This window comes from Mustela putorius, unplaced genomic scaffold (genome assembly GCF_011764305.1).
Source record: "Mustela putorius furo isolate JIRA1106 unplaced genomic scaffold, ASM1176430v1.1 tig00000596_pilon_pilon_pilon, whole genome shotgun sequence".
NCBI lineage: Eukaryota > Metazoa > Chordata > Mammalia > Carnivora > Mustelidae > Mustela > Mustela putorius.
The window spans coordinates 15,859,386-15,885,576 of NW_025421428.1; the positions used below are offsets into that span (position 1 = coordinate 15,859,386).

A 26,191-nucleotide genomic window follows, 5' to 3' on the forward strand; every position below is an offset into this window, starting at 1 on the left:
TGGCCCTGGACACAGAGGGTCCCACCAGGCATGGGAGCCTGAAGGGAGACACAGGAGGGAGCTCATCTGGCCCAGGCAGGGACCATCCCGCCGCCCAGTCTGCCTGCCAGTCAGGTATGCTTCATCCTCACGAGGGGACAGCGCACCAAGCCATCTAGCCATCCATGAAGAAATGTCACTACACCATTGGCCTGCACTGCAGAGAGAGGAGTGGGTGACGTGGGGCCATCCTGGTGCACTTACCTGCTCAGGGAGGTGATTCTTTTTATTTAATTTTTTTAAAGATTTTATTTATTTATTTGACAGACAGAGATCACAAGCAGGCAGAGAGACAGGCAGAGAGAGGCGGGGAGGCAGGCTCTCCGCTGAGCAGAGAGCCCGATGCGGGGCTCGATCCCAGGACCCTGGAATCATGATCTGAGCCGAAGGCAGTGGTTTTAACCCACTGAGCCACTCAGGGGCCCCCAGGGAGGCGATCCTTGAGTAGGGCTCTGGAGGTCGGAGATTCCCAAGCCCGGAGGATGAAGGACAACAAAGTCCTGGGGCCTCACCAGGCCAAGGGAGGAGCAAGTGGCCGGAGCAGAGAAGATGCAGAGGAGCGGAGTCTGGGAGCGCAGGGAGGCGGACGTGGCGGGCGCTTAGCTCCTGGCCCCCCGCCCAACCTGGAGCTCTGGGAGGAGACACGGGGCCATGGGATCAGGTCTGCACTTCAAAACCAGGCGTGCTCCGGCTGCAGAGACCGAAAAGAACCACAGTCCGGATGCTGGTCGCCTGGGATGGGCAAGTTGTAGCGCTTGGTTCCTAAAGTCAACCGGGCTCAGAAGTCTCTCATGGTCACCCAAAAGAGTCTGGTGCTGAGTGAGATGTGGCTGGGGAGTGGAAGAGCCCCATCCAGGACGCATAGACAGGGGCGGGTGGATGATGGGTTTAGCCACCAAAACAGGACACGTGGGAGGAGACGGGGTTGGGGGACAATAGCAGGTTCCTTCGTAGACACGTGGACTCACTCCCCGTTGAGTGAGTTCTCAGTGGAGCCCGGCAAGGCAGCGGGGAGCGCAGGCACCAAGAGAACTGGGAGCTCCGGGAGAGAGCCCTGAGAGGAGGGTGGGCGGCAGGAAGGCTGCTGAACGCTAGCAGCAGGAGCACCTTAGGAGGACGGGCGCAGCCGAGAGCCTCCAGTGCTATTCCCAGATCTGAGAGCGGGGACTGAAACTGAATGCTGGACTTCCGCCACGGGGGTCCTGGCGAGACGTGACGCCCCACCTCCCGTGTCCCCAGATGAACATGCGGCAAGGGGAGGCGACTTTCATCCAGGAGCGCAGGGCTCGCGAGAACCGGCTCAATCAGCAGAAAAGGCTGATCGACAAGATCCACACGAAGGAGACCAACGAGAAGTACCGCCGGGTGAGTCCCCGCAGGGCCCGCAGCAGGAGAAGCACTGGGCGCCGCTCCCCAGCAGAGGGCGCTGCTCACCACACCTCCTCCTCCTCCTCCTCCTCCTCCTCCTCCTCCTCCTCCTCCTCTTCCTCCTCCTCCTCCCCCCCTTCCCACCAGGGCCGGCGGGACCTGGACTTCCCCTCCAATCTGATGGGTACAGAGACCGTGAAAGGTGAGCGCTCCGCTCTCTGCCGCCCCCAGCCAGGGTCCCAAGAGGCCAGCAAGGGCTCAGGCCACCCAGTCAGGTCTCTGTAAGGCCAGGTGCACCTGCAGCGGCCAGGGAGAGGGAGACTCCTGCCTCTCCTGGCTCTACCTGCAGGGGCTGAGTGCCAACAGCCACAGCCCACAGCCTTGGGCTCGCTGCCGAGGTGGCCAGGCCCCCAGCTTCTCCGCTGTTCCATGGTACCCCAGGGCTCCATCCCCCAGCGATTCCCCAGAAGAGACAAGTCCGGCCCCCTGGACCCTTGGGCTGCCTTTGAGAAGCACCGCAAAGCCCCCATACCAGGCTGTTTCTGGATGGAGTCGCCCTGGGGCACCCTGGAAGGGCCAGCTGAGGGGGGGAGCAGGACAAAAGTGCAGGCAGGTCTGATGGGTACTGCCCAGCTCTCTGGCATGCACAGACGTGATTGATGGCCTCGAGCCGAGTTCCCACGCGCTTCCTGAATGCTGGCCACCTTCCCCTCGGCTCTGACCAGTAAGAAAAAGAGAGACCTCCGAGGCAGACATCAAGTACCAGACAGATGTGACCGCTTTGGTGGAGAAAGTGAAGACGGCGGTGCGGTGCTCCCACCTCTGGGTACTGCTCCCTGGCTCTCCTGAGGGAGGGTGGGAGGCAAGGAGCCCCTGCCCCCGCCCAAGGCCGGGCGGAGCCTCCTGAAAGAAGGGACGCAGAGCCGCAGCCCCCACAGCTGAGTGGAGAGCGTGCTGGCGTCTCCGAGTCACATGCCAAGGGCCGCTCCGAGCCTGCTGGGATTCGAGGATCCAAGTGCCAAGACCCCCACCTACAATTCCATCCCTTCCCAAACCCCTAGGACCACACGAGAGGCCACCTCTGCCTGGCCCTTCCGTTTAACCTGATGTGGGTTTATCATCAGTAAGCCTTAGTTCCCGTCCTCAGCCCTGACGTGAGCGTGTCCACCCTCGGACAAGTGGCTCTGAGCGCAGCAGTCTTTGAGAGGCGGCCTCCTCGTCTCTGCCGTGGCCGTCGGCCCTCTCGGCTTGTGGTGGGGGTCCCATGCGCTGACCCGCAGAGAGCACTGGGCCCAGTGCCTGGCCACAGTCACTGTCATCCCAACCATGGGGAGGCGCCCAGAAGAAACCAGTCCCGGTCTTAGGGGGCTTGTGCCCACCGGGCCCACACCCGCTTGCCCCGTTGGCCCCACCAGGACATCGCTGGCCGGTTCCTGGCTCAGAGGAACACCGAGGAGAACCTGGAGCTGCAGACGGAGGACTGTGAGGGGCGGCGGGCGAAGCTGGAGGCTCTGATGAAGAAGCTGGAAGTGGAGCAGGCGGTCCTGAAGTTCCGCGAGACGCCCGCCTCCGCCAGGTAGCCCGCCAGGCCCCGGGGCCCCGGATGGGGCCCTCGAGAACAGCCCGTGTGTGTGGGCCCGGCTCGGAGCCAAGAGCGTCCACTGCCAACGAGCCAGCGGGGCCTGGCAGGTGGACTGGGGGACCCCAGCTGAGGGGCGCCGCACGCCCACATCCGAACTCCGGAGTCCCTGAATTTAGCACATCACCCGGCTCGGGGCGCCTTGGCCCGGAATCTGTGCCACCATCCTCCTCAACAGCTTCAAGTCCGTGGAGAAGAAAATGAAGGACATGCTGAGAGAAGAGGAAGACAGACTGCGGCTAGCCTACGCCAGCACGACCAAGAGCCAGAAACTGCTGCTGACCATCCAGACAGGCATCGACAACCTCTTCATCCGGCTGATTGGCATTGCCCTGCCCACAGCCCAGGTGCCAGCTGTGGGGGTGTGGGGGGGAGCTGTCTGCAGAGGCCCTGGGAGAAGCCAGAGGAGAGATGGGACCCTCCTCCCGGCCCACAGAAAGAAGTGGCGCTCTCCGACAGCCTCGACATGTTCGGCAAGCTGGCGTACTGCGAAGCAAAGCTGCTGCACCTGGCCGACAGAGTGCAGACGCTGTCCATCACCGAGGAGGTAGCTGGAAGCAGCTGGAGGCTGGGCGTGCCCACCGGCCCCCCCCCCCGTTCCCCTGGAGCTGACAGTTGCCTGTGCCCTGCAGGTAGACACAAAGGTGAGGGATACCCTAGAGACCTCGACTCTGAAGGAGAAGCACAACACCAGGGTCAGCTTTGAGGACCTGGAGGACGATATGATAGGTACAGCCTCGGGGCTACCCAGCCACGGGGAGGAAGGGAGGAACCAGTGGCAGATGGCTCCCTCTGACCGGGATAGCCTGGAGGCACAGGGCCCCCCGGGGGAGGGGTGCAGTGCCACAAGGACTGGGAGGGTGTATCCCCCGCACCCACGGGATTAGAATTTAGGTAAGTGACTTAGTGAGGACACAGAGAGGCTGATGCCATTGAAAGGAGAATTTGTAGCATCTCCTGACATGTGGGAGCATCACTGCCTTCGGGGAGTCCAGGGAGGAGTGAGGGAACGGCCTAGGCCAGAGCCTTTCTTGGAGTTTCTGCAGGAAAGAGCGGGTGAAGGCCAGGGCAGACAGCTTCCCAGGGGCTGAGTGAGTGATGCTGGCGGCCTGTCGGAGGGTGCTGGCGGCCTTGGCGTGCAGGGGCTGTCCCCAGTTGCCTGGTGCCCGACCCTGTGTTGATTTAGCGGGAGAATATTGGCTTGGTGTGCGAGTTTGATGAGGAAGGGGGTTGGGAGGGGCGCCTGGGGGGTGCTCAGTGGGTTAAGCCTCTGCCTTCGGCGCAGGTCAGGGTCTCGGGGTCCTGGCTCTCTGCGGGGCGGGGAGCCTGCTTCACCCTGCCCCCGCCTGCCCATCCACCTGCTTCTGATCGCTCTCTGAGTCAGATAAAGACTTAAAAAAAAGAAAAGGGGGCCGGGCCGGGGGAGTGGGCTCTGAATCGGTCTGTTTGCAAGCGGCCGGCCTTCGGCCTCGGCAAGAATGGGCCCTCCGAGTGGCAGCCTCTGTCCCCAAGCCCGTAAGGCCCCTAATGCCAGCGCACCAGGCAGAGCGGAATTAAGAGAAAGCGGCCAGAACGTGGCCCCGGGAGGCAGGCGGGCGCCCTCCTCCTCGCGCTCCGTTCCAGAAACCTTCCAGTTCGCGGACGTGGACCACAGCTACGTGCCCTCGCGCGCCGAGATCAAGCGGCAGGCCCAGCGGCTGCTGGAGGGCCGGCTCAGGGCGGCCAAGAAGAGGAGGAAGTAGCCCCCGCCCCACCCCGCCGGCTCTTCGGACTCAAATAAACATTTTTCCAGGACGGCTGGGGACACCGGGGACAGTGTGGGCGCGAACCCGGCGGCCGCGGACGTGGGGGTCGCGCTGGGAAGCGGGCGGAAAAGTGGGGCATTGGGGGTGGGTCCGGCTGAGGGGTGAGTCGGGGTGGGCCCCGCGAGGACGCGGACGGGCGTGAGGCCCACCCCGAAAGCAGGGGGACAGCTCCGAGGACCGGCCGGCCGACGTGGCCGCCCGCCGCCGCCGCCGCCGCCGCCGCCGCCGCCCGCGCCCTCTCGCGCATGCGCGCGCCCAACGCCGCCGCCCGGCCGGGGCCCTCGCCGCGCTCCTCGGCGCCAAGAGCGCATCACTCGCGTGTCGCTGCGCATGCGCGCGCCCTCTTGGCCCTCGCGGCGCCCCGTAGCCGCGCGCCTCGTCGAGCCAGCGCCAAGATGGCGGTTCTGACAGGCGGAGGGTGGCCGCGCCGGGGGTCGCTGGGGCCGGAGCGGAACCGCCGCGGCTGAGCCCCTGAGCCGCCCTCGAGGCAGGCGCCCGGCCGCCGGGACCCAGGACATGGTGCGATCCGCGCCAGGCCGCCGCCGCCGCCGCCGCCGCTGAGCTCGCGGGCCGCGCCGGGCTCGAACGGGGGAGCGGGAAGATGTTTTCCGCGCTCAAGAAGCTGGTGGGGTCGGAGCAGGCCCCGGGCCGCGACAAGAACATCCCCGCCGGGCTGCAGTCCATGAACCAGGCGCTGCAGAGGCGCTTCGCCAAAGGCGTGCAGTACAACAGTGAGTGCGGGCCGGCGCGCGGGCCTCCCGCCCGGGGACGTGGGAAGTGGGCTCCGAGGGCCCGGGCGGAGGACGGCGCTGCCCGCGGGGTCCGCAGGCCCGGCCTCGGCGACTGGGACTTGGCGGAGCCCAGGTCGCGCCCCCGGGGCCTCGCGGTCTGCGGGGGCTGTGGCAGGTCCTGCCCGTCTGTGCTGCGGCTCTGCTGCGCCCTTACCTGTGGCGGGTACTCTAGGGGCCTTCACTTGGGGTCGGGAGTTGACGCCGGGCCGGAGACGAGGTCCGGGAGGACCCCAGGGGTGGAGGGCGGGCGCCTCGGACCGCGGGGTCCCTCCCGAGGAGCGGAGCGCGGGGAGCAATCCGTGCGCTCCGTTTGCACGGTGCAGTGCGTCCAGGCGGTTCCCGGTGCGCTCGGCGCGGCCCTGATGGGCCCGGATAACCTCGCCTAACGGCGGTTCTTACATAACGTGGGGAGAGCTCTGTGGTCGGTGACGCTTGAGGGGGTGGGGGGCTCCGCGTCGGAGAACCACGTGACAGCCTGCCCAGGAGCCCCGAGATCCAGCGGCCCGGGCGGTGTGAGCCTTGGGGTTTTTCCTCGTAGGCTTCCTGTTCGGTCTGCAGGGAATGTCGTCTGCGCCACATATGCCTGCCCCACCCCCTCCCCCGTCTTCGGAGCATTTGGGGGGATATATTTGGAAAAGGCTCCAGAAGGCAGGACTCTCTACTGTAGGAGACTTTTCTTCCCTGACGGAGGGAGCAGTTATTTTCAGCTGCCCCCAGAGCCCAGGACGTTTCCAGGCCTGTGATCAATTATGCAGACTGGGCAGCTCCCGGACGCACCGTTCTCTTGACCTCTCGCTGTCCTTTCCTAGCGTTATTTAAACGCTTTTTATGTTGTTCTCGGCGTTGCTGCAAGATTTTGGACGCCTCCCTGCCCCTCCCTTTGCTACTTTAAGGGGAGCTTTTGGTCCCTGCGGTGGCCTATTTAGTCAGTAATGCACAACAGGAAGAAACCAATTAGGAGGGTCTCTGTGTGGGTTTAGAAGAGAGGTCGTTGTCGGCGTATGTGCCCCACCGTTTTGCATGTGTTTCTTCACATTCAGAGAAGAGAATGGCAAGTCAGAATACTCACGTGTCCAAACCCGGAGGATCTACATTTGGAGTCCCTCATTCACTTTTATTACTTAACGGTATTGTTTTCAACTTGGTCCTAGTCTTGTGGAATCAGAGCTGGAAACTGAATTTTTCACCTTCTGGAAAGCACTCGGAGAGGCACATCGCCTAGCCTTGGGTGGTCAAAGACGGGTGGGGGTGCGCGGTAGACTTATCCCGGAGAAGTAAGCCCAGTCTCCGGGAGCTGGGAGGACAGGCTGTGATTCCCTAGGACTCCCGGAAAGGGGGTGAGATGGAGAGAAGTTACATTAGAGGGAGGTTGTCTCTGTAGTTGGACGATACGCAGCTTTGAAACTTTCTGATAGACTTTGTTTATTTTCCAAAATAGCTTGCTTAGGAGAAACGAACCAGCAATCTGAGGACTACAGATGCAGGATTTTTGTAGGAAAGAGCTGCTGACGTCCAAGTGTAGATCCCTTGTTCTCTTGGGGCAGACAAGTCGTCTCCTTTTAAATGGCTCTGACACAGAAGTGCTCAGGTCACATGCGGGAGCCCAGCATACACATCAAATTTAGAATCAAAATCTGAGTGGAGCCCTGGACCATAGTTACAGTTTGAAAGTTACTTGCATTCAAAGTGGAAGAGTGTTGCCTAACCGGGTCTATCCTTTCTACCACCACTGGACACAATTTCTTCACCCTGTTTGGTGAAGAAGCCTTAACTGGGGCAACTTCCCAAGTGAGGAAGTACCATCCCTAATGGAGCTGGTCAGGAGTGCCCTTGCTCAGGCCAGCTTTCCTCACTCACAGAGAAAGCCTCCAGACACTGGGACAGCAGAGTCCTGGCCAGGTGGCTCTCAGCACTAGAATTTAAAAATAGACTTAAGCACTCCTTCACTAAGAAACCTTTTGAAAGGTTGATATCAGGATAAGAGCACTTTTCCAGGGTAGGAAGGAAATAGCTTTAAGATTATCAAGATTCTGTGAACAGACAAGTCATGTTTGAAAAAGAACCAAAGAGAACCTCTAGGCATGAAAACTACGGTCGTGAAAATCAAAGTCAGCAAACAGGTGCGGCAGCGTCATAACCAGTCTAAGGAGAGAGTTGGTGCTGGAAGAGAGATGTGCAAGCCCAGAAATGAAGCAGATTCCAGCACACCCAGCGGGGCTTTCAGATAGAATAGCACGAATGGGGAAGAAGCGGTATTGGAGGGAATGAAGACTGGGGATTTTCCAGAATTCATGAAATACGTGAAGCTCCCAAGAAGTCCATGTCCAGAGTTTTTAAAAACATGCATAGCTAGACACATCATCAGGCATTTTCGGAACATCAGGACGCCTGGGTTGCTCAGTTGGTTGAGCGTCTGACTTGTGATCTTGGTTCAGGTCGTGAGATCGAGCCGCATGCGGGGCCCTGTGCTCAGTGGGGAGGCTGCTTGAGATTCTCTCTCTCATCCTCCCTCTGCACTGCCCCTGCCATGAAGGGACAAACAAACAGTGTTCAGAGAGCCCGGCATCACCCTAGCTGAGACAGCGTGGAAGCAAGGGTGCTCGGCTTGCTTCCTGCACATGGTAAACTCCGGTGCCGGACAGAGGAGGAAAACGCAAGAAGCAGGGTAGCCATCCAGTCCTGCCCGTGCGCACAGACCTAATAACCTAGTGAGAGGTCAGGAAATGAGCACAGGAAAAGCATCAGAATATTAATAACAAACCATTGCACTGAGACCAAGTCAGACTCCCCAAGAATGCCAGGGTTAGGAGAGATGATAGTTTGTGCTTTACTGTGGATTAAAGGAGACGCAGCATTATAGCCTCAATGGGTCCAAGAAACAGACCTGATAAAATTCAACTCCCATTCATGATTTACAGAAAATGAGAAGAGGTTAGGATTTTATTTTTATTTATTTATTTTTTAAAGATTTTCTTTCTTAATTTGGCAGAGACACAGCAAGAGAGGGAACACAAGCAGGGAGATTGGGAGAGGGAGAAGCAGGCTTCCCGCCAAGCAGGGAGCCCGACACGGGGCTCCATCCCAGGACCCTGGGATCAAGACCTGAGCCGAAGGCAGACGCTTAACAACTGAACCACCAGGCGCCCCTAAGGTTTTATTTTTAAGTAATCTCCACACCTAACAAGGGGCTCGAACCCACAACTCTGAAATCAAGAGTCACCTGCTCCACTGACAGAGCCAGGTTCTTAGTGTTGCAGACGACAGCCAGAGCCCTTGTGATGAATGTGGCTTCAACCCAGACCTTAAAGGGGCCCCGGAGATAAAGTTCCAAGAAACAACGAGCTGCCAGTAGAAGATCAGGAAACACCCAGCAAACATCAGACCTTGGCCTCTGAGGACTTGAGGTTTCACAGAACGTCAAGTCAGTACACCATCCGAAACACTGTGACAGCTTCGAGCGGTGGCAGATGGTGGCCGCCCTTAGGGCCGGGACCTCCGAGGGTGTGTATAAACAGATGAGCGTGTGTCCGCCGGAGGCTCACGTCGTGTGGACGCTGCTTCGGTGGAAGGAGTCAGTATGCATGATATGTCCCAGAGATCAAAGAGGGCTGAAAATAAAAGCAGGAATTGGTACAAAAGGGCCAGGCAGATTTGAAAAGGAAACTGCTCCGGAAAGCGAAGAAAAGGTAAGAAACTGTGGCCGTGAAATGAGAACACAGTGCTGTAGCAGGCGGAGCGCAGAGAGCACGAGGTGCGGCTCCAGCCGCTCCCAGCAAGGTCTGGGGGCTGGTGCTTGTCCTGCCCTCAGCCTGGCCAGGGTTGTCTTGGGGGCAGGAGCCTGCCGCCCCCACCCCCCCCGGGGGTCAGCTGCACGTGGTCTGTCCCCCTCATCCTCACTGAACGAGGGCAGAGGCCCCGGCGTCAGGGGACTCCCCGAGACTGGCATGCTTGCCGCAGGGGGTTCAGGCTCCCGCCAGGGACCCAGGACCTCCCCACAGCTGCGCTCACAGCACAGACATGTCACGTCCTGACCTGTCTCCCAGGTTCTCCTAGGTGTCTGGCTTCTGGCTGGAATCGAGTCTCGATTGCCCAGACCTTGAGGGCAGAGGCCGGGTGTGTTCTGTGTGCGGACATGACGGAAGAGGGGCAGCCCCGAGGTCTGACTGGCCGCGGCCCGAGTGCGCGCCCCGAACACGGAAGCTGGGACTCAGGGAGCCGGGCTGCACTGAGGTGGTTGGCGCCGCCGGTCTCACGGGGAGAGTACTGAGTCTTCAGGAACAGAGGGGCTTTGGGGCACTCGGGGTGCGAGGAGGGAAAAGCCAGATGGCCTGGGGGCGAGACAGGGCTTCAGGGCAGCTCCACAGTGTCCTCGCCCAGCCCCAGGGCATGAAGCGCCATCCCCCGTCCACAGGGCTGCGCCAGGCGATCCAGGAACCTGGCAGCCCGTCCCTCGGGCTGCCCATCTGCACGTCTTCTCAAGCCAGAACCTTCCCCGGGGGCCCACCCCATCACCATGGTCATCAGCGTTGCTCCCATCCTCGCCCCTGGCCCCGCCCACCGGCTCTCCATGGCATTCCTGACTGCTCTTCGTCTTTCTAGAACAAACCGGACCATGGCACTCTTCTACTAAATGCCATGCCATCTCGGAGCTGGCAGGAGGACCGCACCCCTGCACGGTGCTGCGGGACTGGGCCCCCACCTGCCCGGCGTCCACGCACTCAGGCGTGGTCACCACCGGGTGTGTGCACCCAGCTCCCAGGCCACCGCATAAATGTGTGCAGCAAGTAAAACCGGATTCTCCTTTGTGTCCTAACCCCGCCTGTGTGGCCTTGAAAATGGTGGCGCTCTGCGGAACTGTGCTAAAAATACCAGGGCTGTGCGAAAGTAGGTTAGAAGCGAGCTACGGAAATCTAGGGAGCCACCCAAGGAGAAGGTCGGCCGCCCCCAGCCCCTCCAGCAGCCTGACTCTGGCCCCGGGAGTCAGGAGTTCACAGGACATCCGGCTCCAGGGGAGACGACTTTCCTGCAGGTGCAAAGTCTGAGTGGGCTGTGGCTCCGTCACCCCACAGCCTGGGGGAGATGCTTCGGGGCCCCCCTCTGCAGAACAGAGAGGGAGAGCCGAGGCCCGGGCTGGGGGCCGCGACCCCTTGGGTGTCTCCCAGCCGCTCAGCCCTAGTGCCCTGCACTTCCCTGCTCGCAGGCCACGTTCTGTGCAAAAGCGAGCGTGTGTGGTGTGCGGCTCCCTTGCCGGAGTTCGAGTTCTCTGCGGGTCTGATTTGCTTCCCTACTCTGTCCTGTTCTCAGTGAAGATCGTGATCCGCGGGGACAGGAACACGGGCAAGACCGCGCTGTGGCACCGGCTTCAGGGCAAGAACTTTGTGGAGGAGTACATCCCCACGCAGGAGATCCAGGTCACCAGCATCCACTGGAGCTACAAAAGTGAGGGCCGGGGGCGGGCGAGAGGCGGGGTTGGGGGGCAGGCACGGTGCCCCTCATGTGGGGTGGGGTGGGGGGTGGTTCTCATGGATCCTCCCGCGGTCTGGCTCCTTGGAGACCCTGCCCCAGTATCCCCAGCTGCGGTGTCACCTGGGACACCCTGTGGATGTGAGGGAGCCTCCTTAAACTCAGAGGCACTACGATGGGGGCACTCGCTAGAGCTTCTCCTGGGTTGCCCTCAAACCACCACCACCCCAGGGGCAGACAAGGTGGCGAGGGAGGGTCCTCCACGGCCGGAGCCGTGGCAAAGGCCCCCTCTCAATTCTAGAGACCACCGAAGGGCACAGAGTTCAGGTTTAACACGGGAGACATCTGGGGGAGTCATAGGCTGGTGCTTCCTGCTGCCACCGGCCCTGGCCCACACGTGCTCCACCAGCAGGAGGGACCCCTCAGCCCCTTCGAGCCGCAGGCTTTCCCTCTACACGATTGCCTGATGGCCAAAACGAGCCGTGTCCTGCAGCCCCACGGGCAGCGGACAGTTGCTTTGCATGTTCAGAAACCATGAAAGTAAAAGTCCTTTGAGCCATTTCAAACATCCTTTTTACTGACAAAAAGATGTAGTTGTAACAGGACACACGGGCCTGTAGAAGTTGTGACTCCCAGTGAGTGATGGCCCAGCCCCATCCCAGGACAGCTGCACGGGCCAGCACCACCCCAGCTCACCAGCGGGGGGCTGGCGGAGCCTTAGGGCAGCTCCCCTGGCACCCTTCCCAGTTGGGATAGTGGCAGCGTGCTTTTGTGCCCTCAGCTTGGGGACAGGTGCATGGTGGGCCTCCACCTGCCCCTCAGAACCATGGGGATGGAGGGGTGAGCCCACTGTCCTTGTACTTGGACCTGCCGCCAGGAGCTGTGGCACATGCCCTGGGCCCAGGTGGGCTGTTCACAGGGTCTGCTCCCTGGGTCCCGGCACCTGTCCCAGTTAGAGAACCGCCCAGGAGGGTCTAAGAGTCTCCTCCCGTGCAGAGTGAGCAGAGCGCGAGAAGAGCCGGCTTCTGGGAAAGCCGGCGGTGAGCCGTCCTGACGGCCTGCGAAAGCGCCCGCCCCCCAGGCTTCGGTGGAAGCTCAGTGCCGGCAGCCGGCCGCAGAGGGCTGACCTCCTGCGGACAGAGTTGAGGCTGGGCACTGGACACGAATCAGGCCCATGGAGGCCTGTCCCCGCACCCGGAGCCTGCTCCCCAGGCGCCCCTGCAGAGGTGGCCTCAGCTGTTGCACCCGGCTGGGGGTGAGCCCCAGAAACACCTACTGGACACGGGGAGACTGCCAGCCGCAGACAGGCCAGGGCTGTCCAGTGCAGCCTGAGGAGAAGCCTAACATAGGGCGGCACCTCGTTGCCTTCCGGGGAGGGAGGCCGCGGCTGCGAAGGCCGCACGCGGCAGCGGGTGTCCTTGGCCAAGGTGCTGAGGGAGGAGCCTGAGGTCTCCTGGCGGGGGACCCACGCTGGAAGAGTGGGACCACACAGCAACACCTGGGCGGCCCCTAAGAGCCCAGGTGGGACCAGAAGGCCAAAGGTCACGTTGGACACTAATCTTCATGTCTCTCCCTATTTTAGCCACTGACGATATCGTGAAGGTTGAAGTCTGGGACGTAGTTGACAAAGGTAAATCCTGTGCGCATCATGAGTCCTTTTCCCCGATGCTTTATTCATCTGTGAGCAGAAGCCTTCCTCGCCGCCACCCCCCGAGTGTGGCCACTTTGTGGGCGCGTGTCCTGGCGTCTCCAGCACGCAGGTCTCTGCGTTCCCATCACACTGGCTGTGGACGCCGAGTTGTGCGACCAGAAGGGCCGCTCGCCAGAGCAGCGGGGCTGTCAGAGCCCTGGGCCTGGGAGCCGCGCCCTCCTGTGTCCGGGCTGGCGGGGGCCGGACGCTCAGCGAGCCGTCGGGACCGCAGCCTCTGCCGTTCAGAAACGCGTTCCACCCTCGGAGGCAGCACACGGCAGAGGGGCGCGGACCGGGCACAGCTGGGGGCTGCCCCCCTGCCCCCCACCGCCCAGAGCCGAGGACCAGCTTGTTGGCTTCCGAAGCCACCCCCACCCCCGGGGGCCGCGTGCCCCTCGGACTCCTGCGCTCAGGCTTCGGAGTCTCCGCTCCCACAGGGAAGCCCTGGGCCTCTGGGCCCGGCCCGTGTGCGCCTGGTGGTGAGGGGCACGCGGCCTCCTTCGGCCCTTCCTACCCCCTTCACTCTCGGGCCTTGAGCCCGTGTTCCCCCCCAGGTGCGCTGTGCGGCCCCCTGTGCTGCTGAGCGTGCTCTGACCTCCGACCTCTGATGTGGGAGGCTTGCTGTCACTGCGTGTCCTCCAGTGAGAAGGACGGTGGTTGCTGGGGCAGAATGTGCCCACCCCCTGACCTCCCCGGGTTCTCGGGAGGCGGGTTTAGGTTCCCAGGACGGGTGGAGCTGCTGCCGCCGGGACGCCTTCAGCCCGTGGGGGCCTATGGGGGCCTCGTGCTCCAGACCTGGGCCCGCAGCACTCTGCGGCCTGGTTACTGCTGTGGTTTGAGGGGAAGCCTCCGTGCCCAGGGGGCCCCCCTCCTGGAGCACTGCCCGCCCCCTTCCCGGCCTCCGCTCCATCAGTTGGGGTGGGATACAGGTTTCCAGGGTGGAGTCCATACCTGGGGGACAGGGCCCCTTTCGATGAGCGTGTGCCGTCGTCACTGCTGGGAAGTGTCCTGCACTACACCGGAGATGCCGCTCGCCCCACGGGTCGTGGGTGCGCCCGCCCCATGTGTGGGGACGCATGCCACGTGTGGGGACGGCAGGGGCTGGGATCGCTTGGCCTGGCAGCGCACAGTGTCCCACGGGGGCGCAGAGAGGGCCGGGGCAGGGCGGCACCGCAGTGGAATGTCCCAGGCTTGTGTGTGAGCACGCAGTGACCACCTGGTCCCCTCCGGTGAGACAGAGAAGCCCACTCCTCCCCGCTCCGGCCGCTCGCCTGCTGGACAGGGTCTGAGCGCCACACACAGCAGCAGAGGGCGTCTTTGAGAGTTGGTGGCAGCGGAGGCTGAGGTCCTGGTGAGCAGCAGGCAAGGGGGCACGGGGCGAGGCCCGGAGAGTCTTGAGAACCTGCACCCCAAAAAGAGAGAGCCCTGGGGAGTAGCCTCGCGTCGCCCGGGCAGTGGTAGCCCCGAGACGGTGGGTGGCCCTGGAGGCCCTGTGGCCCCGGAGCAGGCGTCGTCCTGGGGGCTGCTGACCTGGGACAGCCCCAGAGGGCTGAGAGGGTCAGAAACAAACGCAGTTATTGGGGGGAAGGGAGGGCTTTCTTACTCTGCCCAGGCCGTTCCTCAGACTGAGGGGCCCTGGGATCCCCAGGGTGACAGACTGTCCTTCCTCCCTGCTTGGAAATACCTCGGAGCCCAGGGGCAGGGAGCACGGGTTGGGAGCCCTTTATCCTCCGGAGTTGCTAGAGCTGCCCCGGGCCTCAGCCCAGCCCAGGGAGCCCCTGTGGCCCCACAGGCAGCACCTGGGAGACTGGGCTGGGCTAGCCTGTGCCAGCGAGGGAAGGAAGTGCCCACGTTTGAATCAGGGCTGGCTCGCTGAGCACCCCGCTGAGCCCTGCTGGGCACCTTCCGGCTTAGGCCAAGCTGTTGGAACCCGTCAGGGCCTCTCTCCGGGGGTCTCGGTGGGGCTGTGGCCCCTTCCTCCACCAGCAGTGTTGCTCCAGCACCAGTTATGTGGCCGGGTCACCCCGTTAGACAGGTGTGGTGCCTGCTGGAGCCGGGAGCGGGACAGTGAACTGTTCCCCCTGGGGCTGCGGTTCCCCCGTAACTGTCGTCTGTCTTCTAACAAGGGAAGTCCAGGAGGCGAGGGGATGGCTTGAAGGTGGAGAACGACCCCCAGGAGGTGGGTAAGCTGTGTCCCCTGCCCCCGTGGGGCCCCCCGTTCCAGGAGAGGGTTGGGACTGCCCCGGGACTCTAGTTGGACCAGCTGGCCCCACTGCTCCTGGGGTGCCCTGTGTTGCCCACAGGTGTATTTTGGGGTGGCTGGGCTTGCCTGAGCTGTTAGCGGGGACACCTGCCAGGCCCCGTAATGAGTTTCACCTGACAGGGATTTAGGTGCACGGGCCCAGTTCTGCAGCCCCAGGCACACGGGCTTGAGTGTGGCCTGAATGAGCCCTGCCGGCAGCCACCAGGCCAACACAAGTCTGAGGCAGATGGGCACCCCTTCCATTCCAGGGGAGCTTTCCCATTGTCTTCCGAGGACCCTGCTCTCTGGGTCCTCCTGCCCGTAGACCGTCTCGGGGTGGTGGGCAGCCTCCTTGCTCCCCTTTAGGGCAGGAAAGTTGGGTGACTGCCTGACCCAGGTCTGTCTGGCCCTTTCTGGGACACCGTGCTGCTGCCACCACACTGCAGCCACACCTGTCTGTGTGCTCTGGAAGGTTCTCTGCCCGCGTCTTCCCCCGGTCTGGATGGGCTTGTTGCAGTGTGGTGGTGGCTGCTCCAGCGCTCTTGTCCCTCTGAGTGCTAGAAGGCTCCTGAGGCTCACAAGGAGGCTGCTGTAGGCTGCTGGAGAAAGCCCCAGGTCAGGGGCGGAGTTGCTGCGGCCTCGAGCCTGGGCTCTTGACTGCTGCAGACCCTGCTAGGCTCAGGTTTCTGACCCCGACTCTCCATGATCTCCTTTACGTAATTTTTGCCAAAATGAAAATAGCCATCACCTTTCGGACTGTGCTTTTCAGCCTTCCCAGGGGGTAGGGCTCAGAGCTGTGGCAGCCTGCCCCGAGCACCATCTCATGCCGGTCGTGTCCCGCCCCTAGGCAGAGTCTGAGATGGCCCTGGACGCCGAGTTCCTGGATGTGTACAAGAACTGTCACGGCGTGGTCATGATGTTCGACATCACCAAGCAGTGGTAAGGGGGCGTGGCTGGAAATAGCCCTGGAGGCCCATAGTGACGTGCCACCTAGAGGGCCACCCCCGCTGTCCAGCAGGTTGGAGTGACCCCAGCATCAGTGCCCGTGCCGGATAATTCCAGGCTATCCGTGGACATCGTGCACACCAGCAGCTCGGCCGCATGGAAGCCGTGCCTGGCCGTCTCCGGGCATGTCCATGAGCACAGACGGGGAGTGTGTGGAGGGCGGGCTGGGCTGGGACAGCACAGGGGCGGGGGGTGGGGTGCGGGGTGCGCACCTTCCACGGCCCCAGAGCCGTTCCTGAAAGTACCATGCAACATTTGGCAAAATCAAGTGGCCGTTTGTTTGGGGTTCCCTAAGACATCCCTGACATTTTTTTACTGAGGCGACGCAGAGCTAAGATCCCAGCAAAAGACTACAGAGCAAGCTGCAAGGGCGAATGAGGGGGTGGCCCAGTGCCAGCTCCCCCGGGGCCCTCCTCGTGGAGTCACATGCGCAGCATGACACACGTGAAGTGCCTTCTCCTAGGGCAGATGGGGACGCTCGATTCCCCAGGCCTGCCTGGCGCCAGCGCTCCCGCCTCCCAGAAGCAAGGCAGGGGAGCCGCTCCTACAGGGTGGGGAGGGGGCACTGTGGGCAGAGAGCACCAGGAGCCCCGGCCCAACGGCCGCCCAGGGCCAGCTTTCCTGCAGGCCTGTCCAGGAACAGTCGGGCCTCCCTGTGGACACTCTGGGGGCGCCGCCGGAGCAGGTGTCTTACAGAATGCCGGAGGAGGAACGGACAGCAGCCTTTGTGGAAACGGCCTATGGGGCCTTCATCCCATTGTCACTGATTTTAAATGTTTATGATTCTTGCGTGTGTAGTCCACGTTCCCCATTGCACACGCGGTGCTGCCGTCAGACGCGCTACGTCGCTGGTGGGATCCAGCCAGGTTTTCCCCGGGATGCTCCGTGTTCCCACCTCAGTCTTCAGAGCTCTGGGGTCTTACTGCTGGCTGTATGGAATCTGCTCACGCACGGGGACCCGACAGGGCCTCCCACCAGCCACCCTGGTGCGAAGGGACGCATGCCTGGGTGCCTCCCGTTGTGGGGCGCCCGGTAGCTTGTGCAGGAGAGGCCCCGGGGTGGCGGCAGGCGGTGCGTCGGAAATGTGCAGGGCGGGGTGGGGCAGTCCCGGTGGCGAGAGGGACCGTGCTTGTGCGAGAGGCAGCCAGGCGTCTCTCCTGGGTACACCAGTGTCCCTTCCACCAGGGGACTGGAGGTGGCTTTTCCTGCATGCAGTCTGCTAGAGACACTGCTAGTGGCCTTGCAGTTTCAGGCAGGCCCTCGGCATCATGGAAGCCCTGCAACCTTTGCCGACAGGCAGGAGGCCGACACAGGGGGGCCCGCTGGGAGACACACGGGGGCTGCAGGGAGGAGCAGCAGGCGCCGGTCCGGAGAAGCGAGGGCGGACCGGGGTCCCCGCGCTCAGATGCTGGGCCAGGGGAGCTTGGAGGCCAGGGACTGTGGCCAGCAGCACACTCCATGCAGGTGGCGTCCTCGGTCTATGCTGTGGCTGAGGAGAACAGCTCCAGTGACCCCCCCCAACTGACCCCCCTCATGGCTCAGCTGGCATTCACAGGGGACAGTGCGGGCCAAAACAAGGCCTGAGCTGCTGGGCCCTGTGGGGCAGAAGAAATAGTAGAGAGACAGGGCCGGAGGGCTGACACCCCTGGCCCCTTGTTAACACTCCCGGGGGGGCGTGTGAGCCAGAAACAGTCCAGCTTGCTGCCTGGGTGTGCAAGTCCGCGGTTCCTGCTGCGGCCTCCGGGGCAGAGGCACGGCACTCCCTCCCTCGCACACCATCTGGGAGCCCGGGCCTGGAGAGCAAGGCTGTGACTCAGCAAAAGCGCCCCTCGGAGAGCCCCGCGGGCTGCAGCTGTGTTCCACAGGGAGGATGCAAAGACCGCTTGCCTCAGGGACCCCCGCAGGAAGGGAACTGGGAGAAAACTGCAGAAGCAAGGCCTGTTCTGGAGGCTGTGGACACTCAGCCCTCGTGCCCTGGGCACCCCGGGTCCTGGGCTCAGGACATGTGACACAGTGGGGTGTGAGTCTTGAGGTTGACACTAAGGAGGTCTCTCCTTGCCTGTGCCTCCTAAGGACCTTCAACTACATCCTGCGGGAGCTTCCCAAGGTGCCGACCCACGTGCCAGTGTGTGTACTGGGGAACTATCGTGACATGGGCAAGCACCGAGTCATCCTGCCTGATGACGTGCGGGACTTTATCGACAACCTGGACAGGTGGGTGGGGCGGCCCTGCCGGGGACGCACCCCTGCCTGCCCAGCCCCAGTGGCCCCCGCAGTGAGGGTCCAGCAGGAGGACCTGGGACCAAGGACAGCAGAACCAGGTGTTGGCAGCTGGCTCCCTGGCACCCGGCAGGCCTGCGGGGGCACGGGGTACCAGGGGTTGGGCTGGTGCAGTGAGGCCCCTGCCTCTGCACAAGTCCAGGCTGGGTGTCACCTGCTGGGCCCTCAGGTGTGGGCCCTGGGGCCGCGGGGGTGCTGGCTTTAGCCTGTGGCGGGGGGAGGTTCCAGCATCAGGAGCAGCCTGGTCCAGGTGTGGCCCTTGGCGTGGAGGGACTGCGCCCCCCTGCCCACCACTAGCCACTTCCACCTCAAGCCACATGTTCCTTTTGCAAACAGGCCTCCGGGCTCCTCGTACTTCCGCTACGCCGAGTCCTCCATGAAGAACAGCTTCGGCCTAAAGTATCTGCACAAATTCTTTAATATCCCGTTTCTGCAGCTGCAGGTGAGCATCGGGTGGGGCGGGCAGCACAGGGTTCTCCGGGCCCCTCTGGTGCTGGCAGCCCCAGGATGGCCCGCTCCATCCGCACCCCTCTGCCAGGCCAGCCGGAGACCCAGGGGTCCTGCAGATGCCTCTTTCGGGCCATTTCTGACCAACAAGGCAGGAACCAGAGGCCTAGCCATGTGGGTGACTCGGGCCGCACTGACTCCTGCTGTCACGCCCTTGTGCCCGTGGTCTTCCCCGTAGGAGCATCCTGGCTTCCTGTGGTGTGTGGCTGCCGGGGGAGCTCGCCCAGTTGCCCCCTCCGGCTGCGCAGGCGCAGAGCCCGGCGACCACGCCCACTCTGGGGAGTGATTCTAGGTGTACAGAGGCAGAGAGGTGGTGCAGGGGGCCTCTGGGCCCCTCGCTCCGCTTCCCCTGGTGGCAGTCTCGGGTTTCCCGGCGCTGCTCTCCAGACCACGGACGCAGGGTTGCCCTCCCGTGTCCCTCACAGGCCTGGCCCCACCTCACGTGGAGCGTTGGGCGGAGCCTGCTCTGGGCTGGGGGAGCGCCTCAGGGAGCCCCACCCAGGGTTTGTCCGACGTGAGACCAGGTCTTGGGCTTTCAGGGGCCAAACCACAGAAGTGGCCGCCTTTCTCATCACATCGGAACATGGGCATGCGACATCGTGGCGTTGTGTGCGTGGCCCCTCTGTGGCCCGGTCGCCGCCACTCCTCCAGCTGTGTAGGCCTGCTGGGGAGCATGGTGGTCTTCCTGCCCCGTCTTTTTCTCTCTGGAGGGCAACGGGTGCCCCGCAGACAGGGTGCTTGGTGGTGGTTTTAGCTGGAAGGCAGACTGGTGGTGGCGGCGGCCGCTGCACCCCGCTCTTGCCCTCGGGACCCTGCGTGTTGCACGCGTCCCTCTCACCGATGCCCAGAGCTCCCCGTCCACGCACAGCACGCACCCAGATCCCGAGGGAAACGCCCTGAGCTTCACGCACCCAGCAGTCAGCACCCATGTCACCAGAGGAAGCAGAGCGGCTCCTGGGTCACAGCTGTGACTGATGCCCGTGGAAAGACATGTGCAGGGACACGGCAGAAGCCTGGTGTTTGGCCGTCAGAGCCGGACGGGCTTCTGGGAGCACCGTGTGTGGACGGCGCCGCCTCTCTGGGCATTGCTCACGGCATTGGCCCTGCCCTCGGAGCCACACTGAGCCGTGGGAGCGGCCCGCTAGCTGCTGGGTCATCCATCGAGGGCTGACCAAGTGGGGACACAGGCTGAAGGGGGTCTCTGCTTCATCCTCTAGCGAGAGACCCTGCTCCGGCAGCTGGAGACGAACCAGCTGGACGTGGACGCCACGCTGGAGGAGCTGTCGGTGCAGCAGGAGACGGAGGATCAGAACTACGACATGTGCGTGCACCCCGCGGCGGCCCCCGCGTCCTCCCTGCCCGCGGGCTCTGCGGGAGGGCCAGCCTCCCTCTGGACGCCTGGAGCTCAGGCCTCACCAGCCAGCAGTGCCGAGCGCCTCCCTCCTGGGCGGACATGACAGCCTGAGCGGATTGTGTCGCTCCGAGAAACCGGAGTCGTTTCCATCCGGGGGCGGCGGTGGGGGCAGGGAGCACAGGAAGGGGGGCAGCGTCGCTCACGGTCGGCAGGGCGCGTCCTGGTCCGCAACAGGCAGCTGCTCTCCCGTGAGGGGCCCCTCCTGGTACTCCCTGGGGCCCACTGAGCACCTTGGGGCCTTTTCAAATTGACCTGACCAGATCCCAGGGGCTCCAGGCTGATGGGCGTGCCTGAGGCCCAGCCAGGCATCTGTGCATCAGAGGTGGTCACTCTGCCAGTGCCGCTGACCCGGGACAAGTGTCAGCCCGAGGCTCTGCTGAGACTGGCTGGCCTCGTGTTTCCTGACTCGGGCTGCCATGGTTGGGAGGTCAATTTGCCCAATTATAGAGTAGGTCCTCAGAGAGCTCCTTAACCTTGGGAGAGGCTGGTGGTGCTGAAGAGTCGGGGGGTAGGGATGGAACCTTCCGGTCCTTGGTAGTGGAGGGAGGTTGGTTCCTGGCCACGCCAGTGCACTGCCAACAACAGCTGTGTAGGTGACGAGCAGGCCTCAGACCAGCCCTGCTGCCGCCCACTCCAGGGGCTCTGGTGGCCACCCCCACGGCTCCTGGGAGAGGCTCTTGCTGTGTCAGGAGGGGGTGACCCTGAACTGCCCTTCAACCCTGGTGCTTCCGTTCTGTTTAGTTCCCACAGAAAGCACCTGAGTGCCACCACCGCCCACGCTCATGTCCTGGGCACGCGGGCTACCCCAGCATGTGTTGGTCCTAGACCTAGCCAGAGTGGTTCTGGGGGAATTTAGGCTGCGTGGCTGGTCCCAGGGTGGGCCCCACGCTGGGGGTGGGCAGCTGCCTTGCTGTAGAGCTCCTCCTAGGGTTGACTGGCTGAGCCAGAGCTGGGGAACCCAGCACTGCCCACCCAGCGTGTTGCCCCCAGGGGAGACGGTGGCCGGAGCCTGCCCTCCGCGTGCGCCCCACAGCCAACCCCGAGGCCAGAGGAAGGCAGCCCCTTGGGGGGCTTGACATGGCCGCCTCCGTGAGCTCCCTCCTGTGAGCACACGGGAGCAGCCAAAGACCTGGGCCAGGGCCGGGCTCTGCCCTCAGCCTGCCGGTCCTCTCACTCCGGCACGGAGTCCTAACTTGGAGGTGCGCAGCGTGGCTGGCCCCCTCCTTTGTCGGTCCCCAGGGAGCCTGGGTGGCGAATGGGGCCCCTGTTAGTTCTACACCTTCTGTCGGAAAGCCCGCCCCACGGACAGTGGGTCTTGTCACCGAGGCCCTCAGCATGGCAGGTCCTGTGCCTGCTGATGGATGGAGCGCCCCGGGGGTGGGTGTGGGGCCAAGCCTGCCTATTGGCACTCACCAGTCCCTTCCCTGGTGGGACCCTCTGCTTGACGCTTGGGCGTGTGGGCCGATGAGCCCGAGGGTCAGGACACGGCCACCCTCATCTCAGAGGAGGAGACTTCAGGGAAGGCGGACTGCTCACTGCCTGCTCTGTGTCCCCCTAGCTTCCTCGAGATGATGGAGGCGCGCAGCCGTGGCCACGCGTCCCCGTTGGCAGCCAATGGACAGAGCCCATCCTCAGGCTCCCAGTCTCCAGTGGTGCCTCCCAGCGCCGTGTCCACAGGGAGCTCCAGCCCCAGCACGCCCCAGCCAGCCCCACAGCTGCCCCTCCACACCCCCTCAGCCTGCCCCCCACCTCCCACAGAGGCCCCACTGCCCCCTGCAGCCCCTGCCCCGCGGCGCAGCATCATCTCCAGGCTGTTTGGGACCTCACCAGCGGCTGAAGCAGCCCCTTCGCCCCCAGGTGAGCCCCAGGAGCAGCTCCTGGGAAGGGGGTTATGGGTGGCCCAAGCAGTGGAGTGCCCTGTCTCACTGGTCCCTTGAGCTTGTAAACCGCGACGGGGCCCACCTCCCTCCTCCCGGGCAGACACCCCACAGCCCAGTCCCATGGGTACCACCTGGATGGGCCCGGCGGGGGTGGGCGCTGGACACGTGGGAAGCGGCCTCTCTCCTCCCCAGAGCCAGCCCCTGCTGCAGAGGCCCCGGCCAAAGTCCAGAATGTGGAGGATTTCATTCCTGAAGAAAGCCTTGACCGAAGCTTCCTGGATGACACAGGCCCCCAGGGGGACGAGAAGAAAGTCGGAGCCAAGGTCCTGCAAGACAGTGACAGGTAAGAGCAGAGGCCAGGTGGGTCCCCAGTCTTCCCCGCACCCCCAGCCCTGGGTGAGCCGAGGGGGCGGGCCCCACCAGATCGGCAGCGAAAGGCTCCCTGAAGCCCCTGCCCAGGGGACGCTGGGAGAGAGAGGCTGGTCCGACCCCACGTGTCGGTGCCCATGACTCACTGGTAGCACCTTCTTGGGCTGAAAGCATATGAGAGCATGGGCACTGGCAGAAGCCTGGGGGCCTCCCCGTGACGTTGGGCAGACGGGGCGGTTCAGGCTGGGCCTCCCGCCTCCACTGCGGAGCTGGTGAGGGGTGAGGATCACCAGCTCCCGGGCCTCCCCATGTGCTCCCCAACGCCCTGCGGAAGCCAGGTCAGACCTGCTCGTCCCCGCATCCCTGGGTCCCTTCAGAAACGCCCAGCAGCGGAACGGAGCCCAGCCCCAGGTTCCTCCCGCAGTACGAGAAACATCCCCAGCCCATCCGCACCCACGCCCTGCACCCCACTATCAGGGGGGACGGCACCCCCTTCCCACATCAACAGCAAGCCCCACCGTGGCTTCCTGCTGTTCTTCTCCTGGGCCCCCACCTCACACCCCCTGCCCCCCTCGCTGGCCTGTCCCACTGACCAGTGGGCTCCTTTGCAGAGGGGCCCCCAAGACCTAGACCGCCCTTGCAGGAGGCTCCCATTGTGCCCCCACAGTGTTGAGTGCCAAGGGTAGAGCTGCCCCTCGGTCAGTGCCCACGCTGGGCCCAGGACACCTGGTGTCTGTGGTGCCAGGGGTCTGGAGCGCAGGGTGGGCAGCAGGCTCTCTGTACCTCCCGGTGACCTCTGACCACCCTGCCCCCTGCCCCGCAGCGATGGGGAGGCCTCAGGCGGGAACCCGCTGGTGGCAGGTTTCCAGGACGATGTGGATGTTGAAGATAAGCCACCCAGCAGGCCGCTGCTGCCCACAGGCCCCGTCCCCAAGGACAACATCACTTCTTCCAGTGAGGAGGAAGCACAGGAGGTGGCAGGGCCCCCCAAGGCCGCTGCCCCGGCCCCCCAGAAGCACCCTGAGCCAGAGACCAGACGGTATGTGGATGGGATCCGACCGGGGGACGGGGGCACAGTCAGGAGCCCCCTGACCTCTTCCTTGTCCCCAAGGCCCTCCACAAAGGCCGCGAAGCTACACAGGGGTGCGGCTCCCAGGGCGGCGGAGTCCCGCCGACCGGGTGTTCCCAAGTCCCCTGCCGAGGGCCCCGCTGGAGGGCGTGAGCAGGGGAAGGATGAGCAGGCGGCTTCTTCAGAGAGTGACCCCGAGGGGCCCATCGCCGCCCAGATGCTGTCCTTCGTCATGGACGACCCTGACTTCGAGAGCGACTCGGACCCTCAGCGGAGAGCGGTGAGGAGGGGATGGGCCACCCGCTCGGCCTGGAGGCCCTGGGGACGGTCTTGGGTGGGAACCGCAGGAAGGAGAAAGTGCCCAGCGACATCTTCCTGGGGCAGGCGTCGCCGATCAGCGTGTGACACCAGGCAGGTGCTACAGCATCCTGGCCGTCACAGTGGACCCTGCTGGCTGCCCTGACCCCAGGTTGGGTGTCCAGAGCTCTCAAGGTGGCCTGTCACCTGCCTGAGCGATGCAGGGACCTTCCAACGGGTCCCACGCTGGAGGGCGCTGGGGAGGGCACTGGCTGCCCAACCTGGCTGCTCCTTCTCCAGGACGAGTTCCCAGTGCGAGAGGACCTCTCTGACGGGTCGGACGAGGATGCCGGTCCCGCCCTGCCACCCCAGCCGCCCCAGCCGCCCCAGCCGCCTGTGTCTTCCTTCAGACTGAAGAATGACTCAGACCTCTTTGGGTTGGGACCGGTGGAAGCAGGCCGCAAGGAGCTCAGCGATGAAGGTAGTCTGGGGGCCGGGGGGTGTGGGTCACGGGGTGCGTGCCAGGACCATGCTGGAAGGACGGGCGGCAGGGGGCGCCTGGCCCAGTATCTGCACAGGTGGCATTTGGTGGCCTGGCAGCAGGGCTGCGAGCCGGACGGACTTGGAGTCCTGCCACCCCAGGGAGGAGGTTCATGGTCCGCGGGCCCGTGGAGCACTCGCGGCGCTGTGTCGCCCCAGGCAGCTGCACGGCCCCCTGTCCCCTTCCCCGCCCTCTCTCCTGAGCCCCTTGAACCCAGCCGAGGCTGACCAGCTGGGTCACATGAGACGTGTCCCAGCGGTTCCTTGTCCCCAGAGCGGAGAGGGAAGGACCCCCCGGCTCATGCTAGGGTGAGGTGTATCTGCCTGGCATCGGGTGCGGGCGCTGGTCCCTCCGGGTCGCTGCAGCGTCGCCGCGGTGCGCCTTCCTGCCACCGTGCGCCAGTGACAAGGACGGGCCACGCTGCCCACTGGCCAGCCGGGGAGTCACAGGCCCATGCTGTGTCTTCTCTCTGCAGATAAGGAGGGCAGGCCTCCCACAAAAGAAAAGAAAAAGAAAAAGAAGAAAAGCAAAGAGGTAGGCACCCTGCCTCCCGCCTCCCACGCGCCAGCTGGGGGTGTGGGGCCCTGGTGCCCCCACGACCTGAGGTGCCCCCTTCCCAGGAGGAAGAGAAGGCCGCGAGGAAGAGGAGCAAGCGCAAGAGCAGGGACAGGGAGGAGGGCCGGCAGGAGCGGCGGCGGCGGCCCCGCGCCCCGGAGAGGAGGGCCGTGGACGAGCTGGAGGCCTTCCTGGGGGGCGCAGCCTCAGGCGGCCACCTCCGCGGAGGCGGGGACTACGAGGAGCTGTAGGCCTAGCACCGCCGACCGACTGCTGGGGTGCCCCGGAGGGCGACAGGCCCACTCCACGCTGGCGGGGGGTGCTGTGGGGTGGGGGCCTGTGGGCGGGGCTCTGCGGGCAGCTGGCCCCCAGCGCTTCTCAGGGATGGGACTGAGGCCCAGGAGGCCGCACGGCTGTTTACAGGGCGGGGTGCGTCCTCGTCACTGGCCTGGCTCCTGCTTGCCCCCAGCCCGCGCACTCGCTCTCCCAGCCCCCCCGCCACAGGTGGACTCCGCTTCCTGCCCCTTCTGGCATGGGGGGCAGACGCCAGGCAGCACTGGCACCTTCCCCGCGGTTGGCTCTCCCCCGGGGGCCCAGGGGCCAGCTCTGCACCTGCGCTGGGCTTGCTGCCGACCAGGCCGGGGGGTCCTCACAGTTTCTCTCGTTCTCCAACGCTCCACTCCGACCATAAAGCTCTCCTGTTTTACTGTGTGTCTGTGTTGCTTCTCCCTGTCCACGGCTCCTGCCCCCGCCCCATCTGTCTCAGGTCTCCCCGGGTGGGTGGGTGGGAAGGTCCCGAGTTCCCTGCCTCACCCCGAGGGGCAGCTGTCCCCGGACAGGAGGCCCAGGGAGGGCGTCCACAGAGGCCTTCCCAGCAGGCTCAGCCCCAGGTGTGCCTTGCCTCGTGCAGGCCGGCTGCCCGAGCCGTGGCCTGGCGCACCTGTCCCAGCCCCCCTCGGTCAGGGCTGGGCAGCGGTGCCCAGGAACTCCTGTGGACTCCCGGCCTTCCTAGGGCAAGTGTAGCTCTGCTCTACTGTCTACCCTACTGGCCTCTGGCAGGCGCTGCCCTGTTCCAGCCACCCTGCCCGTTGCCTTCAGCCCAGCGTCCTCTTGAGGCCCAGCCGGCGCCCAGCCCCCACCTGCCACCTCCACAGTTGCCAGGAGAACCATGCACTCGGGGGGAGGGGGGGTCAAAGCCAGGCCTCCCTGCTCAGTCCGGAGAGCCTCCCCTTCCCCA

At 64.0% G+C, this 26,191-nt stretch overlaps 3 protein-coding genes across 4 annotated transcripts in view; 2 read left to right on the forward strand and 1 right to left on the reverse strand.

The window, feature by feature from the left end:
* CCDC183 (coiled-coil domain containing 183) overlaps positions 1–5,052 on the forward strand; it is an 11,223-nt gene extending 6,171 nt beyond the window's left edge. The window contains exons 7-14 of the mRNA XM_004756928.3: positions 1,279–1,404; positions 1,555–1,609; positions 2,133–2,233; positions 2,823–2,983; positions 3,225–3,393; positions 3,483–3,593; positions 3,679–3,775; positions 4,670–5,052. Coding sequence (XP_004756985.1) covers positions 1,279–1,404; positions 1,555–1,609; positions 2,133–2,233; positions 2,823–2,983; positions 3,225–3,393; positions 3,483–3,593; positions 3,679–3,775; positions 4,670–4,788 — 939 coding nt within the window. The 3' untranslated portion in view covers positions 4,789–5,052. The remainder of the gene's footprint in view (positions 1–1,278; positions 1,405–1,554; positions 1,610–2,132; positions 2,234–2,822; positions 2,984–3,224; positions 3,394–3,482; positions 3,594–3,678; positions 3,776–4,669) is intronic.
* The window catches only part of LCN15 (lipocalin 15), a 23,542-nt gene extending 17,305 nt beyond the window's left edge, over positions 1–6,237 (reverse strand). Inside the window, exon 1 of the mRNA XM_013058510.2 lies at positions 5,797–6,237. The gene's annotated coding sequence lies outside the window, so the exon portion shown is untranslated. The remainder of the gene's footprint in view (positions 1–5,796) is intronic.
* RABL6 (RAB, member RAS oncogene family like 6) lies at positions 5,209–25,665 on the forward strand. 2 transcript variants are annotated; one of them, XM_004756930.3, is made up of 15 exons: positions 5,209–5,582; positions 10,947–11,081; positions 12,688–12,735; positions 14,922–14,974; positions 15,885–15,976; positions 18,116–18,256; positions 18,659–18,764; positions 20,047–20,150; positions 21,802–22,100; positions 22,316–22,466; positions 23,316–23,531; positions 23,604–23,841; positions 24,159–24,339; positions 24,875–24,933; positions 25,020–25,665. In XM_004756930.3, the coding sequence occupies exons 1-15, from the start codon at positions 5,453–5,455 to the stop codon at positions 25,203–25,205; spliced, it is 2,139 nt and encodes a 712-aa protein (XP_004756987.2). In that variant the 5' UTR covers positions 5,209–5,452; the 3' UTR covers positions 25,206–25,665. The 2 variants fall into 2 exon arrangements, with proteins under 2 accessions (XP_004756987.2, XP_012913959.2); XM_013058505.2 differs by lacking the exons at positions 5,209–5,582; positions 10,947–11,081 and having other exon boundaries at positions 14,922–14,978.
* Positions 25,666–26,191: the final 526 nt, after the last annotated feature.

What these genes read in the sequence shown, in the direction of transcription:
- RABL6 (XM_004756930.3), top strand. Translation starts at nt 5,453, where the DNA reads ATGTTTTCCGCGCTCAAGAAGCTGGTGGGGTCGGAGCAGGCCCCGGGC. An exon ending in TTTATCGACAACCTGGACAG is followed by an intron (nt 18,257 to 18,658) that starts GTGGGTGGGGCG and finishes TTTTGCAAACAG; the next exon opens with GCCTCCGGGCTCCTCGTACT. An exon ending in AAAAGAAGAAAAGCAAAGAG is followed by an intron (nt 24,934 to 25,019) that starts GTAGGCACCCTG and finishes CCCCCTTCCCAG; the next exon opens with GAGGAAGAGAAGGCCGCGAG.